The sequence below is a fragment of the Gymnodraco acuticeps genome, unplaced genomic scaffold (genome assembly GCF_902827175.1).
Source record: "Gymnodraco acuticeps unplaced genomic scaffold, fGymAcu1.1, whole genome shotgun sequence".
NCBI lineage: Eukaryota > Metazoa > Chordata > Actinopteri > Perciformes > Bathydraconidae > Gymnodraco > Gymnodraco acuticeps.
The window spans coordinates 336,744-352,955 of NW_022992269.1; the positions used below are offsets into that span (position 1 = coordinate 336,744).

Genomic DNA, 16,212 nt, shown 5'->3' on the forward strand with positions numbered 1-16,212 from the left:
ATCCTTGGTATTTGTTGTTCACTGAGTTGATTCCCCTCCTTCCATCTTGATGTTTCTTGGCATTTCTTATGACCATATGAATGAGTTACTAACATGTATAACTGCCAAAAGGGAGCCTTATTGTAAAGTGTAAAACACATTCCCATTTGGGGGGAGCATCAACTCGGTGAACAACAGATACCAAGGATGTTGGCTGATGAAGAAGACAAAGTAAGCTAGGTAGCCAATATAAGGCTTAGTCATCTTGCCAAATAGTGAGCCTGTGTTGATGTATGAAAACTGTTAGAACTGGCTTATAAATGGTTCTTAATGATTAATAAAGTGTGTACAACCTAAGTAATAACCTAATTATAAACCCTTTATAAGGGTAGTCTTATTGTAAAGTGGTACCAGATAAAGCACCAAACCAATATGTTTTAGTTATAAATTTCTTTGAGGATAAGGTATATGTGGAAGTTAATGTTTGTACAGTTTAATTTTGTGTTTGAATCAGAAACTGTTTGAGGAATAGATGTAAACAAATAACATTTTAAAACAGTAGATGACATTGTTCTTACCCATTCTTTTTTTACCATTATCATGTTTTTTCATATGGTATTGCAACAAACGCCATTGCTTGTTACATGTAACTTCAGATGTGGCTCAATAAAGGGAAAGGTACACAGAACACAACAATGAATGCCTCAGAAATGTTAAGTTTAAGCAATATGTTAAGGTTTATTGTATAGAACATGATAACAGCCCAGGTTATTGCTAACCAAAACAGTCAATACAGCTCCAATATTGTCATCCTCTATCTTTAAACAAAACATATGGATGTCTACGTAATGGCCGTGATATACATACCAACATACAGTAAGTTAGGAAGATGGCCTTCGATCATCGAACAACAAATACATCATTTATCAATAAAGTTTTTTTAAATGGCTGCACGATCAGTTTCATGTTTGTTAAACATATGAACCTATTTCTAAGAACGTTACTGTACAATTGGATATTAAATATGCATTGCACACACAAAACTACTTCCAAGCAAATAAAAAGCTTTTACTCGTTAAAATATTCAGTACATGGTTAACTCTGCTTAAAAAAAACAGATATTTTTAACAAAATAGCTTGGTTTGAACACTGTTACGCCACGTGGAGATTATTTTAGTGTACTCCATATATGCCTCTGTTGATGCTCAGCAGCTATAGAGGACGACTGAATTAATGATATTTAAATGTTGCAGCACCATGCCATTTTTTATTAATAGGCCAAAACTTGTTGAATACCTATGTTGTTAAATGCATCCTACATAAATGTCAAGTTTACTTTGAAAGTTGTAAAACCAGTGTTATTGTTTTTTGCAATGATAGACAAATCAAGTTTACAGTTAAGTGTTGTTAAGTTTCACTTGTTGGGCTGTAGTGTTGTATTTGTAGTCATAATGCAATGTCTGCGTCGCCGCCTTGTGCATGGATGCCATTTGTTAGCGGCACATGGTTACCATTGGTGAGGACTACTTTCTTTGAAGCAGTCACATGACCGTTGATGTAGGCTGCTTGTGGAGGCAGGAAGTTCCTCTGCAGCTTGTGCTCCAGCAGCATGTGGTTCTGGGGAGGAAGGCCCAGGCACGCTCTGAAAAAGACAAGGCGGGAGACTGTTATCAACTTCTGTCAACGAATGAAACGCATAAATAGCACACCTGTTTATAAGCATTGTAACACCCAATAGAATAAGCTCCTGAAAATGTAATCACACCGTAACCTTTGTGGATGTGATAAAACCCAATGATGATATAACTTGACCAATAATGTAATCAAATGAAAAGAGGACGTTGTTGGCAAAATGAAAAGAACATTTTATGGAGATTAAAGTCAGCCCTGTCCATACCTCATGATATTTATTATGCTGGCCCTCTGGCGGAAGAATGCGTTGATGACCGGGGTCCCTGATGGGACCAGGGGGGCCTTGCAGAGGAAGGAGAGCAGGGCCAGGACACTGTGGAAGGACTGGAAGTCCTCCTCCCCCTGGGGTCTGACAGCAATACGCTCACAGAGCTCCGTCAGGATCACCAGGTCCAGGATGATCGGGCTGGCTAGCAGAGAGTCCTGTTGCAGAAAGTGACAAGGAAGAAAGATAGATGAGTAATGGTGGAATCGAGGGGGAACGGAGAAGTTGAAGACATCGATTCTACACTATAGCAGTATCTTTTTTAAGACTACCACTGGGAGTCACCAAATCAAAACTTTTCGTATCGTACACACTGGCATTGGTGCCAACTACACTGATGCAGATAAAATGACACCACATTGTTTCAAGCGTTTGGCTGTTTTTTTAAACCATGATTCAACAACTTTAGTTGTTCTAGTTAACAACAAATTCACCATTTATATGATAGGAAAGTACAGTTATTTTCAAGCAACTTATGTGGAGCATTTTTTTAACACATTGTGTTCTCTAATGTGGTTAACCTGGCATAGTCCATCAGTTTTACAGCCATGCAACCAGAGTAGGTGTTTTCACGAAGGAATGGTGGCGGATTAAAGCAGGTAAGCCAGTGAAACATGAAATAACTTTGTAAATGACGTGAAGATGTCTCTTTAAATTAGCTCCAAAACTTGCTAAGAAGGATTAACAGTAAGCTCTAGTACTCCTGAGCCTCCGCCACCATAACCACTGTCAGATAAAGAAGAAACGCTTTGAACGTTGTGTTGAGCAAGCAATTACAATTTGAACCCTCACATTGGAAATTGCTCTGATATGCCATATTTAAAAAAAATGTCACTTTCATGTTTTACAGAAACAGATTTAGCGGCCACTGACCTCGCAGGTGTTGTGCAGTGCGATGGTATTGGTCCCTCCCATCATTATTTCAGAAGTGTATTCATCCATGGCGCGCTTGCTGTCTGCCACGTAAGGGACATACTTAATCACCACCTGAAAGAACAGAGACAGTTAACAAGTGTGTTGTCTTCAGTCAGATTTGACATGGAGCTCATTATCTTTCTGAGTCTGAGTCACTCACACAGTGGTCAGGTTTCTCTCCCGGCTGGTACAGGATGGGGTTGGACTGCACCATGTCATCCACCACATTGCTCTTGGAGATCTCCTTGGAGCGGAACTGCTCCGGAGCCGACAGGTTTTTCCCATCGTTGTTGCCGAGGTGATTGTAGCTGACAATGGATTTCGGCTGTCGATGGGGGGAGAGGAACTTATTAAAATGTCTTTGTTCAGGAAATACAGTGTCGTGCAAGTTTCAAGCTGTCAACTGGAGCTCTCCCCTAGGATTCGTCCTCTTTGTTTGACCCATTATCCTAAAAAGGAACCCAGATTATAGATATATATTTTAAAGCCATCGCAGGCATGATTGTGAATTAGGGCTCGATGAATTTAAGTGATTTACTGAAGTTGTTAATCGATTTCTATTCCTACATTCCAAATGATTAGATTTAAATATGTTCACGGTGCTTTAATGTATAGGTATGTGTCTTGAATTGATGCGTCTCTATTTTCTTGTAAATATCTGAGTTTTCATGTGTGTAACCAAACCAAAACTATAAATGCTGCAGTGTGTGGCATTGGTTTATTCTACATAGCTGTCCCCATACCTTTATTATTGTTGTATTGTTTTAAGTGTCGGACCCCAGGAAGAGTAGCTTTTGTCAGGAGCAAAAGCTAATGGGGATCCTTAATAAACATAAACCTTTACACATAAACATAGAGAGGTTAATGGGACAAATATAGCTATCTGAACCAGATGATATTTGATTGTTTCTGAATTTTTCCTCTTGATATAAAAACATCTCTGAAATCATAAGCCCCCGTATTTTAGCCTATATAGTTTTGTGATTGTTACAACCACTAGTAGTAACTCATCTGGTTGATATCAGATCGTTACTTCATTAATCCTCCTATCTCACCTTGATACCTGAACTGACCAGGAAGTCAACCAGCACTGACTTGATCTTGGTCTGACCGGATTTGAAGTCGTCTCCTCCGATGAACACTCCTTTCTGCACGGCCAGCTCTATTGCTCCTGGTACAAAGGTGTTCTGCGGGGAGCCGTTGATGTAGGCACAACCCTCCAGTATGCTGGCAACTGCAAACAGAGTGGAGGGAGAAACCGCTGCTCCAGTCTGACGATGTAGAGAAAAGACAATGAAATCATGTCTGTAAACAAGTGTATCATCACAGCTTGACTCACACAGCGTACATTTCCCCCGAGACTCTATTGCACAACTCTATTGTTGCATTCATGCCTATCTGAAATTGAGCTGTTTGCTGAAGATCACAAGTCTGTGAAATAGTTTATTATCGTTACTGACAGCAGTACAAGCATGCTGAAGACGGGAGATAAAAAATAAACTCATCCATGAGGAGCAAATCATAATTTCCTTCCCCTGATCTGATATAAAAGGAAAAGCTGACTCATTCTGGCATTTCATCTACAAATCCACAGTGAAGTGTTAGGGGAGCTAATCTCCTCATCCTCTAAGCTTTATTAATCACTAAATGTGATGAAGGATTACTGTTTGGTCCTCGGCATTAGGAGGAAATTAAAGTTGAATTCATACTACTGGCCACCATCACAATTTAGGTTGGTTTCTAGGACCATTTAAGTTCATCTCTGCTGTAACACACTTAAGGATCTGTCTCTTTAGAGTTTCAACTTTGGAATATATTTTATACGTTTGGAAGTTTTCTGACCAAATTCTGTTCACAGCTCCGGCTCTCACCTTGATGGCAGCAAGCAGGTTCTTGGCAGTGTCATTGACCCCAGGTATGATATCACAGAAGCGCTCGGTGTTGGCGGTCCACAGAACAATGACTTTGTCCACACCACTCGACTGACGGAAGTCTCTGATGTCAGCTCTGATCTGCTCCATCTAGAAAAGCACAGTCAGATAAGACATTAAATGTGAAATGACAAAATGAGACTCCAGACACTTACAGTGCTTTCACACATGTCACCCGTTTGGTTTAAACAAACTCAAGTCTGTTTGATTGGTTAGTACGGTTCATTTTGGCTGGTGTTAAGCTGTCATTCAAACCTTAGAGTGGACAGGACAACTGACTATTGGAGTTTGTTTGTGGAACCAACCAAAGGATGTTAAAGGGGCCATGTCATGGCCATTTCTACTGATCATAATTCCATTGTTGAGGTCTACTAAAATAGATTTATACTGTGAAATGTTCCAAACTCACATTGGTTTCTCATACAGCATCTCTGTAAAGTATGTGTATTCACCGGTATTCACTCTGTCCTAAACGGCTTGTTGGAGCTCCTGCCCCCCCCCTCCCTGTGAGCCCAGTGTGCTCTGATTGGTCGGGACGCTGAGAGGCTCGTTGCTGCAATCTGCTGCGAGGAGCGGACAGGCTTCCGGGTCGGCGATACAGCGAGAACAAGCGAAACTCATCCTGAGCACACACAAACAATAAGTGTGGCTTGATATTGAGTAAGAAAAAGGTTTATAACGCTGTGAGAATGGGTCTGCGGAGAGCATTTCTCTGCGATCCCAACTTAGCAGCCGGAAAAACGTTTACCCATTTAAACAGTCGTGGTAGATACCTTGTTTGTTTTAAACATCATAAATACACAAACAATGAATACTTACAGGTTGTGTACCCGAATCTCCCGCTGGTCCAAACAAAGAAGGAACAGCATCGTTCTTCAGTGCCCTACGCTCTACATTTCCGGCATGTATCGCTGAAAGGTTTGTGAAGCTTTGTTACGTGAAATGCTGGCAGAGGGTGTGGCCTCTGAGTATTCACATGTCACAGCACCCAGGAAGTAAACAATGGAACATGAGAAATCTCCAACGAGGCGTTTTTGGGGCAGCATAGACTGTGTTAGAGTTGTACTCCATACAGGGTGTACTTTGAGGGTTTTTGACTCTGCAGACCATTCACATGCATAAAAACCTTCATAACACGCAAGGGGACGGGTAATAACCGGAAAAGCATGACATGGGCCCTTTAAGGAAAGCAGACGTGTGATTTCGGCAACATTTCAAAAGCTTAAAAACTAAATCCATCTACTGATCATAAGATCTAATTAGGAAGTGATCTTATGATGTATCTGTATAAGGAAGAATATAACCTATTCATGCATATCAACACTTAAGCGCGTCAGCAGGGGTATTTCCCTTGATTAATAGGTCAAAACTGTTAAAACTGCTGTGCATGTATCCGACTCCATGTATTTGATCAGTCCATTAACTCCATTAAGAAGTGTTTGACGCAATCTAACAGTAATCAGCCCCCATTCATTACTGTATGCCTCATGTGCAGCTTTTGTAGCCTAGAGCCTCGCTTCTGCCTGATAGTCGTTTTGCAGTCTAATAATACTATTAATGCTTATAATCAGTTACTTCTTGGTTATTCCTTGTGACACCAAAGAACATTAATATACAAATCAGAAGCTTTAAAGAGCTGCATAAATGTCTGTCAATGTGAACATGAACCAGCCAAAAGCTATAGTGCAACAATGTTTTATTTTCCCCTTAGTCTGGACTAAATGAACAGGACTATAGGTTTGAAAGCACCCTTAAACCTGCTGGTGTAACAGACCGAGGGTTACCTGCTCCGCCATGCTCCCAGTGAGGACGTTGTCGGCACGATCCTCCTGGTTTGCCGCGATGAAATCAGGGAAGTAGATGGAGGGTCTGGGTTTCAGGCCGCTCATGTGAGGTCTCAGCTGCTCTTGCAAAGACCAGTCGAACACCTGAGCTCTCTCCATCGCACTGCCAAGATCCATTGAGGAAATATCCCAGCCTAAAAACACAAACCCACTTCCAAGTTAAGAAAGAACCACTGAATTCCTTCAGATCTAAAAGGGCTGACTTATGAGAATCATTACTTTGATCCTATAAAAGTCTACAGAAGCTCTATAGCTTACCCTGTTAAAGCTATTCTCTTATGAAGTAACAGACTAGATTGCAGTTAAGGACACCTCTGACCATCTTTACCTCATGGAGAGGCTCTCCATGAAGCTGCCATGAGACCAGAAATCCCTGCTGTTAACACTGCAGTTACCTCACTCTCAAGTTTTGTAGCAGATCTTAAACCTTGAGCAGAATATCAGTAATTGTCCGTACCGTCAAAGGCTATATCATTAGGGTGCACCATGGGTAGGAGGTCACTGAGGGGCACGTTGACCTCGCCCTCTGGCCCTGATCCCAGACAAACAGTAGACGCCTGCAGGAGGGAGCCGAAGTAGTTTGCTTTCTGAAGAATGTGAGAGATAAAGGAGATAAAGACACTGGTTAAATTCCCTTTAAGGACTTTTTATATAAATGGGTTTAAGGTTTTATAAGTGTATTAAATCCAATGAACCAGATGAACAAGCTCATAAAGGCAACAATGTATGCCCATATAAGGGAAATCCCTGAGCCCAGACTCAGTTAAGCCCTTAACACTCTATTGAGCATGTCAGCATAACCAGCTTATAATGAGTCTGTACCACTGTATCGGGGGACATATTTATAAAATAGGACAAAAGTTTCTCTATTAGCTTCTTACTGGCAGTCAGTCTCACATCACATGATAGTCTGGTTGTAAAGATTTCATTCACAATCTAGACGTTTTTGTTGAAAGAAGAATAATTGCAGTGTTTCATGATGTAGCTGCAACACTACAAATGTAAGCTTTATACAAGAGATTACTATTTTTCAAGCAGTCAGCAACTGGTTTGCATTCCTTTCTGTACAGTATGGTTACATAATCAAAGTTAGGTGTGTAACTGTCAAAGTTAAGTGGTTTTACAGGGTTTCATCAGTTAAGGTTCATTAGATTTAATGGTCACCATTATCGAAGTTAAGAAAAAAAAAAATGGTATGCACATTTTTCCAATATCTAGATCTGTGTGACGTTATAAGAGATGCATTTTGTAATTATTCTTTTTTTATGAGTTGTGAGACAATATTTTGGGAGAAGACTTTTAAGGATGCAGAATAATCCTGTTTAATGTGGAGTAACCATCTCAAATACAGCACATCTTAAGTCTGTGCCACTGGTTTCCCCACACTTTTCCCTATTTGTATGTATACAGGTGTCTTTTTGTAACTCATCTAACCTTCATTCCCATCTTGGTTCTCCAGGTGAGACCCAGCTTGTTGGCCAGCACGGCTGCAGTCACTGTGGTCCCGTTGTTCCCTCCCCATCCCACCAGCATCACACCCAGCTTGGGCACACGTCTGTCTGTGCGGAAGGTCATCTTGGTGGTGCGGGGAGTCACCTGATTCCCAATAAAGAGAAAACTTTACAAGGACACTGTACAGATGCCAAACACTGATGCATGTCTCAGGTTGTCAGAAAGGTCCACTTACTGTGACTCTGTTCCCCTCTTTGTGAACGGATGAGGTCTGGTACTCATACTCGGACTCAATGTGTGTATCTGTGTACCTCACATTAGGGCTGTTGACATCAATGTTGAAAGACATGGCCGCAGAATCTGGAAAAAGAGAAACAAAGATAACGTGTTGAATGTCTTCCTCTGTATCTGGTAGTGCTGTAGCGACGCGTCGACTTCAAAATCTCGTCGACGACAGATTTCCTCGTCGACGCATCGCCACACACACGTAGGTCACCCAAAGCAACAAGCAGTTCGCAATCACACTTCAAACACAATGGAGACTGAAACGACTACCACCTCCTCCTCACAGGATTGCGCACGAAGCCCTGCAAAAAGCCCCCAAACAAAAACATCTCGCCCTAGGTCTTCAAAAGCATGGGAATACTTTAAATGTAGTCCAAAACGCAAAGGCATTGTTATTTGCAGTCTTTGCCAAATGGAGTTGGCATACCACACTAGCTATGTTGGAGCATTTAAAGCGGAGGCACCCCCTTGTCTCTCGTGAAGGGAACAATGATAAGTAAGTACTAACTTTGGCTAAATTAATTCCACGTTTGTGTAGTGTGTTGTGCAGCTTGAGTTCTGTGCACTTCGGTAGTGCAAACTATCTTATAGTTATAACCGTGCGGTTTGTTCGTGCTTGGTTGGTTAGTAGTTAATGTTAGCTACCTAGCTAGCGGCGCCAGCTGTGTGTTAGTTAACGTTTGTCAGCATTTAATGTTGGCTGGAATGGTAGCTAGTTTACGTCTGCAGTACACCGCTATCTAGCCGCTACTAACCCGGAACGAACTAACTGCACAGAGAGCTAACTCATGTTGTGGTCCTTTACGAGTCAAACATAACATTAGACTAACGTTAGTCAGCTTATGGCGCGTTTCCACTGCAGCGGGTAGCTCGCTTTAAGCGTGCCGAGCCGTGCGGGGCCCGTTTTTGGTTGCGCTTCCACTTGGCCTAGTTTTGGCCCGGGGCTACTTTTTCACCTTTTTTCTGGCCCGACTCAATCGTGGTTCTAGGGCCAGGAACAACCAGGCTGAGTCGGGCTGATTATGCTAAACTAGAGAGAGAATCGCTGGCAAGGCGGCTACAACTACAACAAGATGAACATATTTGACCGTGATTTAATTGTAATACACGTTTCAAAATGATGCCGAAGTAACAACATACTGATACCGGTTAGTAAAAACCATGAATTAATGCTTTGACATGTCTGCAGACAGACGGCAGGCGAAAAACCCTTTTTAAAATGCGTGTTTTCTAAATGTAGCTTGGCTAAGCTAACGTTATATATGCTCCGACCGTCCACACTCACAACAACGGCCTATACAGACATAAACAAACCAGCGACTGTATTCGCCATGACACAGGCAGTCTGTGGTTTGTACTTGTTTAACTTTTGTCTAGTTTCTGAACAGATATGAAGAGCTGTGAGCTCTGAGTGCTAAGAGCTAACGGCTGTGTTGTTTTTTGGGGCGCTCATTGAAAAAAAAAAAATTATTAAGAATTTTTTGGTATTTATTTGAGATACATTACGTTTTTTATTAATCGAACAACAGAAAAATAATCGTTAGCTTAGTCGACTAATCGATAAAATAATCGCCCGATTAATCGTTTTCAAAATAATCGTTTCCCCCCCCAGCACTAGTATCTGGAAATATTTAAAATCGGTTTGCAATACCATAATACAATAAGTTGTAATATTTAAGATGAATCTAAAAAGTATCTTGCCACAGTTTACAGGTAGGCCTATGTATACATTTCCAAATTAGATGGACAAACATTACAGTATAGGAATCATTGATGGCCAAAGTCAAGGTTTTAATCAATATAATATTTGAATAGAACAAACAAGAGGCAGTGGCACTATAGTTAAGTGTTGTCGTCACTGACTTGCAGCAGCAGCAGCTGGCTTTTATTGTTTTTCAGATAAAGCTAAACTAAAATATGCTAATACAGTTTGGCCCTTGTTGCCATAGCAACATGAATATTTATGCAATTGGCTGAAGAAGCAAGACTGTTTCCAGATTACTGATAATAAATCCATGCAAAGTATGCATGTTTCACATTTCATACAACAGTGCAACCCAACAAGTCAAATAAAAAAATTAAAACTCCTGATTTAATATTAAATCTACTCCATTTATTACATATCAATGAATGATATAATAATCACACGTACATATTCTTATCGATAGGTAATACAAAATATCCTAGAAAATAAATTGGAAATAGTTTACATGCAGTTGAAAAGTAAGTAGTGAGTTTCCTGCAGTTAACTGGACTGCCCCAGGCTGTGTTTCACGCAGCCATAAACTGGCACCCCCGTGAATAACTTTCCGTTACTGCCCCGGACCACGCCTCTTCAGGAGACCTGAAGCAGTTCTGAGTCGGATTACAGATTATATCAGATTCTGACAAATTATTTATCTTTACAGACAACAAAGTACCTAGGCCACAAGCCAATTACCCTTCGAACACGGCCACACCAAAAAAAAAAAAGACATTTTATATACGATTACGTTCACGAAAAGTACCTCATTTTAAACAAAGGTATCAGTCTCAGGAACAGACTCACCAGTGATCTGGCAACGCAGCACTTCATTTATTTTGTACAACTATGTCAAAATATTAAGGCAACATCTAATGAAAAAACGTGTTAAATTATTATTATTAAACTTAATCCATTACTTTTGTAAAACAGAAATACTTAAAACCGAGACAACAAAGGGACAGGAAGTCCTTATACTTGTACGCCACTCGTAAATGCGTCACCTAAAATCACAGAGCATCGTTGGTTGCCTCTACTCTGTCCGGCATCCCTTAATCACAAAACGGAATAGATTTTCTAAGCAATTACGGTCAGACCACCTAGTACTATTTCTGTAAATTAAAAGCTAAGAAACAGATATGAAATGAATGACTTGCTAATTTGAACAGCAACTAAATTCGGAAAAGCACCCACCTTCTTCCTCTTGGAGTTTAAAAATGACTGTAAGTATCTTTGTTTAAATGAAGCAGGTGCTGGTGTGTGTGTCGCTTGCAGGAAATGTCCAGTCCTTTTCCTCAAAAAGAAATTGCCAGGTACTGCTTGTCTCACTACGCACATAGGATTATTCTCTCTTTAAACTGCACTGCTCAGACGTGTTCAGGGCTCCGGCCAATCAGAGGGCTCCATGCAGCACGTGGTTTGAAACGCTGGAGCGAAACAGCCAATGTATGATCACGTTGAGAGAGACTTTGGGCGGGATTTAAGAACATGTCACATTCCTGAGACTCTGAAAACTGGAAAAAACGATGAAGAGTTTATATTCATTGATTGCAGATTGGGGTTGTTTCCTGCCTGTAGAATGGTGAAGGATGACTGTAAGGAATATCCCCATACAGTTGAATACAATAAATGATCTACTGCTGTTACCTGCACTCTAATTACTGTATTATATCATCAGGGCCGGTTTTTGGCATAGGCGACTAGGGAGTAGCATGAAGCTGCAGCGTCGGAGACTGCAGTTTCAGGACCGCAGTCCTAGGAGTAGGACCTTATTATTCTTATTATACATCCATGAGTATGACCCTAGTTTTTCGTGACACTGCCACCTAGCGAGTGCAGTGTTGACAACTTGACGACTTTCTCGCTAAATCGGGCGACTTTCCAAACCCTCCGGCTACTTTTTTTTGTCAACAGCGACTAGCGACCAAACTATGGGATTAGTTTTGTTTCATAAAGATAAGCAACACTTTCTCAGAATCAAGCAAAACTAAGTTTAAGAGAAAAAAAACTGAGTCAAGCAAAATTAATTTAATTTAAAAAATAAAACTATAAATAGCAAACAAATCATTTGTGTAATCATGTAAACTATAAGTATTTTTCTATGTTTTAACATATATTTTTGTTTGCAGTTCTCTTTGCTTTTTTCTCAATGATCAGACATTTGCTCTCGCTGCAGCTCTTCTCATTTGCGCTCCCTCATTTTTTGTTTTCGATTTTGACCAAGCGGCAAACTCTGGGGAAGAGCCGGTGTTGTGTCAAATTATGCACCCCCGTCGTGAAATGCACGCCTTGACACGGGAACGCGCATTTGAATGTATAGTCCGCTAATCTATGTTGTCTTTTTGATGGTTGGGTTGGTTGTCGAATCCTGGATTTTGCATTCATTCGTCACTTATTTTTCGGTACATTTTTTATTTAATATATGTTTTTATTTAATTCTGACGTCCTGTCTGTATACTTGTGCTTTACAATGTATGGAACATAGTCAAGTTAGCTACCTAGCTAGTAGCGACGAGTAGCGAGCACGTTAGTTAGCATTACATTACTTAGCCTTGTCATTTTTAGTAGCCTTACTATGAAGTTATTATTTTATTACATGAAGTAAACCAAAATGTTAAACAGTAACCAAACATGATGGTAAGTATTTCGTGAAACTTTTGAAGAGTAGCCTACTGCGCCCTCCACCGGGTGCTAAGGAAGCAGTTCAGGGAGAGTCGAAGGCAGGCATGGAGCTTTGCATGACATTCTTCTGGACGTGTTTCATTGTGATGACAGTGAGGGTGAGTCAATCTGTTTGTTGGAAAGACAGTCGTTGTGTGCTTATTGAGAGAAAATTGTTAGAAGAGATAATTATTCAAAGTGTTGTTACTGACCTTTTTCTCTTTTATTTTCTTTACCTCACCTGTAACTGCTGAGACGTTGAGGAACATGCACACTGACCTGCTCTGGCATTTGGTTATGGTATATTATTTATATACATCAAAGGCACAATGCACCCCCCAGAGACACACATGTATTGAGTGTGATATTTTGCATAGGTCATGTGAAATCATCTTTACATACTAGAAAACTGTAGGAGCGGCAACTTGTTTTGAAATTGAATTTTTAATATCCGATAATAAAGTTGATCCGTTTTCTTTATTCTTCTCTCTTCCCAGCTCCATCCATCACCATTCTCTGTTCCTGCAGGTCCTGCTTGCTAATCAATGCTCATATTTTTGTACACAATTACAAATAGTCATTGTATTGTATGACATGAAGTTGTGCTTCATTCGGAGTCAATAATAAATTCATTCTGCCTTCAACTGCACAATGATTGTGGACTGCACCGACATCCATGTAGCTGCCCCCCAGTAAGATGAACCAAGCAAAGAGGGTCACCATCATGCCCAAGGACATCCAGCTGGCCCGCCGCATCCGCAGAGAGAGGGCTTAGACCGACCTGAGACCAGCACACCCAAACACAACGGCTCTTTTAAGAGCCACCTACAGTTTCAAAGAGTTGCAATCCTACGTTATTATAATGATTAAACTGGTTCATGTATCACTTAGTTTACTGAACCGTGATGAATGAAAGAAATTAGTGAGGTAGTGGTTCACTGAAGTTACAAAGACATTAATATATGAGTAACAGGTCAGTGTAAACACAAGCTTCTGTCAATTATGGATCATTCAAACTATTTATATAAAAATATGTAATAAAGTTCTCAAACAAGTATTCGGTATATTCCATGATAGCTTTTGGAGAAGGTTGTTTTTAAGTTTACTAAAATCTATCGTTTCAACTGTTTCACTTTATAAAAAGGGAACAGGTGAGTAGAGCATCATTGAGTTTCTTATTCTGTCAGTAAATTATCCAAATGAAATGTTTTTCATTATTTTAGTCAACCCTAAACAAATTGATTGTACCTTTTTAATAATGACCTTACATGGTCGGCAAAGTTAAATTAACTTCAGAAAATCAAATCTGTTCTGAGAAAAAACTAATAAATGTTTAAAGATAGGAACTTGCCATCCCACTGAAAAACAGTCCGTAGAGATTTAAAGGCGTAGTTGTAGTTCAGTCCAACGTTTCATTTGGATTCATTTGACAGTCAACTTTTCATATAAAAAAATATATATTTTTCAAAGTAAATTTTATTGTCAATCTTACTCAGTTTGTGTTTATAGACAGAGTTCAAAAAGACGTTTAAATACAATTATACAATTTACAGATATGTATACAAATATATATATATATCCTATATACACCATCATGTATAATGATGTATATGATGTAGAAGGAAGTGTGGTAGATAACAAGTAAATATAGAGTTACATACAGATCCATGTTACAGCAAAAGATGGCATAACTAAGAAGCACGCAGTATAATAATAATTACATGCAACAATTAAATAACTGCTCAGCATCTCCACCACAATCCCAATCTGCTGTGTCCTGTTTTCCTCCCCTCTGCATAACACCCCATCACACATACGAAACACAACGCAGAGTCCGAGGGTGTTAAGAGTATGTTTATTTAAATGTCCTCCTCTCTACTGGCCAACACAGGGAGCATATGCTGGGTGTAGAATTGTTCCAGGAGGAGGAGATTTCCATGCCATGCAGGGTCTTTGGGGATGGGGATGATGATCGCCTCCTTCGTGGTCCACACAACAAAGTAGCAGAGACTCCGGTCTGTGATGTGCAGCTGCCCTTGGACCTGGTGCCAGTATGGGTGATTCTCCTTGAGAATATATGACCCACCCTCCTCACGAAGACAGAAGGATGGTAACTGGACTGCCTCCGCGATGGTCATGTTCCTCTGGCTGTGTGGACACTTCACCTCCAGCAGGGCAGATGGCTGCACAAGTCCATCGGGTGATGCTCCCAAAACACCCGACTCACTCACAAAGAGACCAGACTCGATTCGAACACTGTCACTTGATAGGCCTCCACAAAAGCCTTCACCCCTTCGGCCTCGTTTACAACCCCCCAGTTGACAGTTGGCGATGTCTCTGGCCAGTAGTGCTGTAGCGACGCGTCGACGTCGTCGACGCGTCGACTTCAAAATATCGTCGACGACATATTTCCGCGTCGACGCGTCGCCACCATAGACTGTATGACGCCACACACACGTGGGTCACCCAAAGCAACAAGCAGTTCGCAATCGCACTTCTAACACAATGGAGACTGAAACGGCTACCAACTCCTCCTCACAGGATTGCGCACGAAGCCCTCAAACGAAAACATCTCGCCCCAGGTCTTCAAAAGCATGGGAATATTTTAAAGTTAGCCCAAAACGCAAAGATATTTATATATTTATATCTCACTGAGACTGCTGCTTGACCGGAAGCAGCAGCTAGCTGTGGTGGCAACCATTAGCAGCTAGCATTTGCTCTCCGATTTAAAATGGAATTATGGATTATAAATTCAATAATTTTTTTATACATAGACGTTAAAAACCTATGGATTAACCGATTCAGCCGCGTTTTTTCTCATTTGAATGCCATTGAACACGTATTTTGATCAGATTGACAGCTACGGCGGTGAGACGATCTCCCTAGAAGCTCTGTGAAGGTACGTGTTGTGATGACTGTATTTGCTTCCCCTGTCGCGAGTCCGGATCACTCAGTGATGATACTATGTACCTACATAATCTGTGGAGTCTCAGCTTTAATCGGATATATTGTATGTGCAGCTACGATAAGTAATAAGGGTACTTTTATCTTGAGATCTGTGCCAATGTCCGTTAGCATTTTTCGCTCAGGGGTCATTTAGATGCTTCTTATGAGACTTGTGTTTTGTTTTGGTAAACATGGTTTGTATCGTCAGTTAGCTGAGATTATTTCCGTTAATCTGGTATAACACATTAATAGGTTCTTAAATATTAAGATCCCCTGAGACACAGTATCGTGAAAAAAAAGTTTTTTACATTACGTTTTTTTTACATTACGTTTTTTATGAATTGAACAACAGAAAAATTATCGTTCCATTAGTCGACTAATCGATCAAATAATCGCCCGATTAATCGTTTTCAAAATTATCGTTTCCCTCCAGCACTACTGGCCAGTGGGTTGTATGTCTCCTCTCGCTGTTGGTAAAGTTGAGACACCGGCTGGACTACT

At 40.6% G+C, this 16,212-nt stretch overlaps 1 protein-coding gene across 1 annotated transcript; it reads right to left on the bottom strand.

Moving 5' to 3' along the window:
• Positions 1 to 692: 692 nt before the first annotated feature.
• On the bottom strand, positions 693 to 11,471 carry LOC117540523 (inositol-3-phosphate synthase 1-A-like). The gene is made up of 11 exons (XM_034207257.1): positions 11,299 to 11,471; positions 8,314 to 8,438; positions 8,061 to 8,222; positions 7,084 to 7,213; positions 6,567 to 6,760; positions 4,723 to 4,872; positions 3,907 to 4,122; positions 3,012 to 3,176; positions 2,810 to 2,923; positions 1,877 to 2,094; positions 693 to 1,621 (listed from the first exon to the last, which is right to left on the bottom strand). Exons 2-11 carry the CDS (start codon positions 8,425 to 8,427, stop codon positions 1,426 to 1,428), a joined length of 1,659 nt encoding a protein of 552 aa, XP_034063148.1. The 5' UTR covers positions 8,428 to 8,438; positions 11,299 to 11,471; the 3' UTR covers positions 693 to 1,425.
• Positions 11,472 to 16,212: the final 4,741 nt, after the last annotated feature.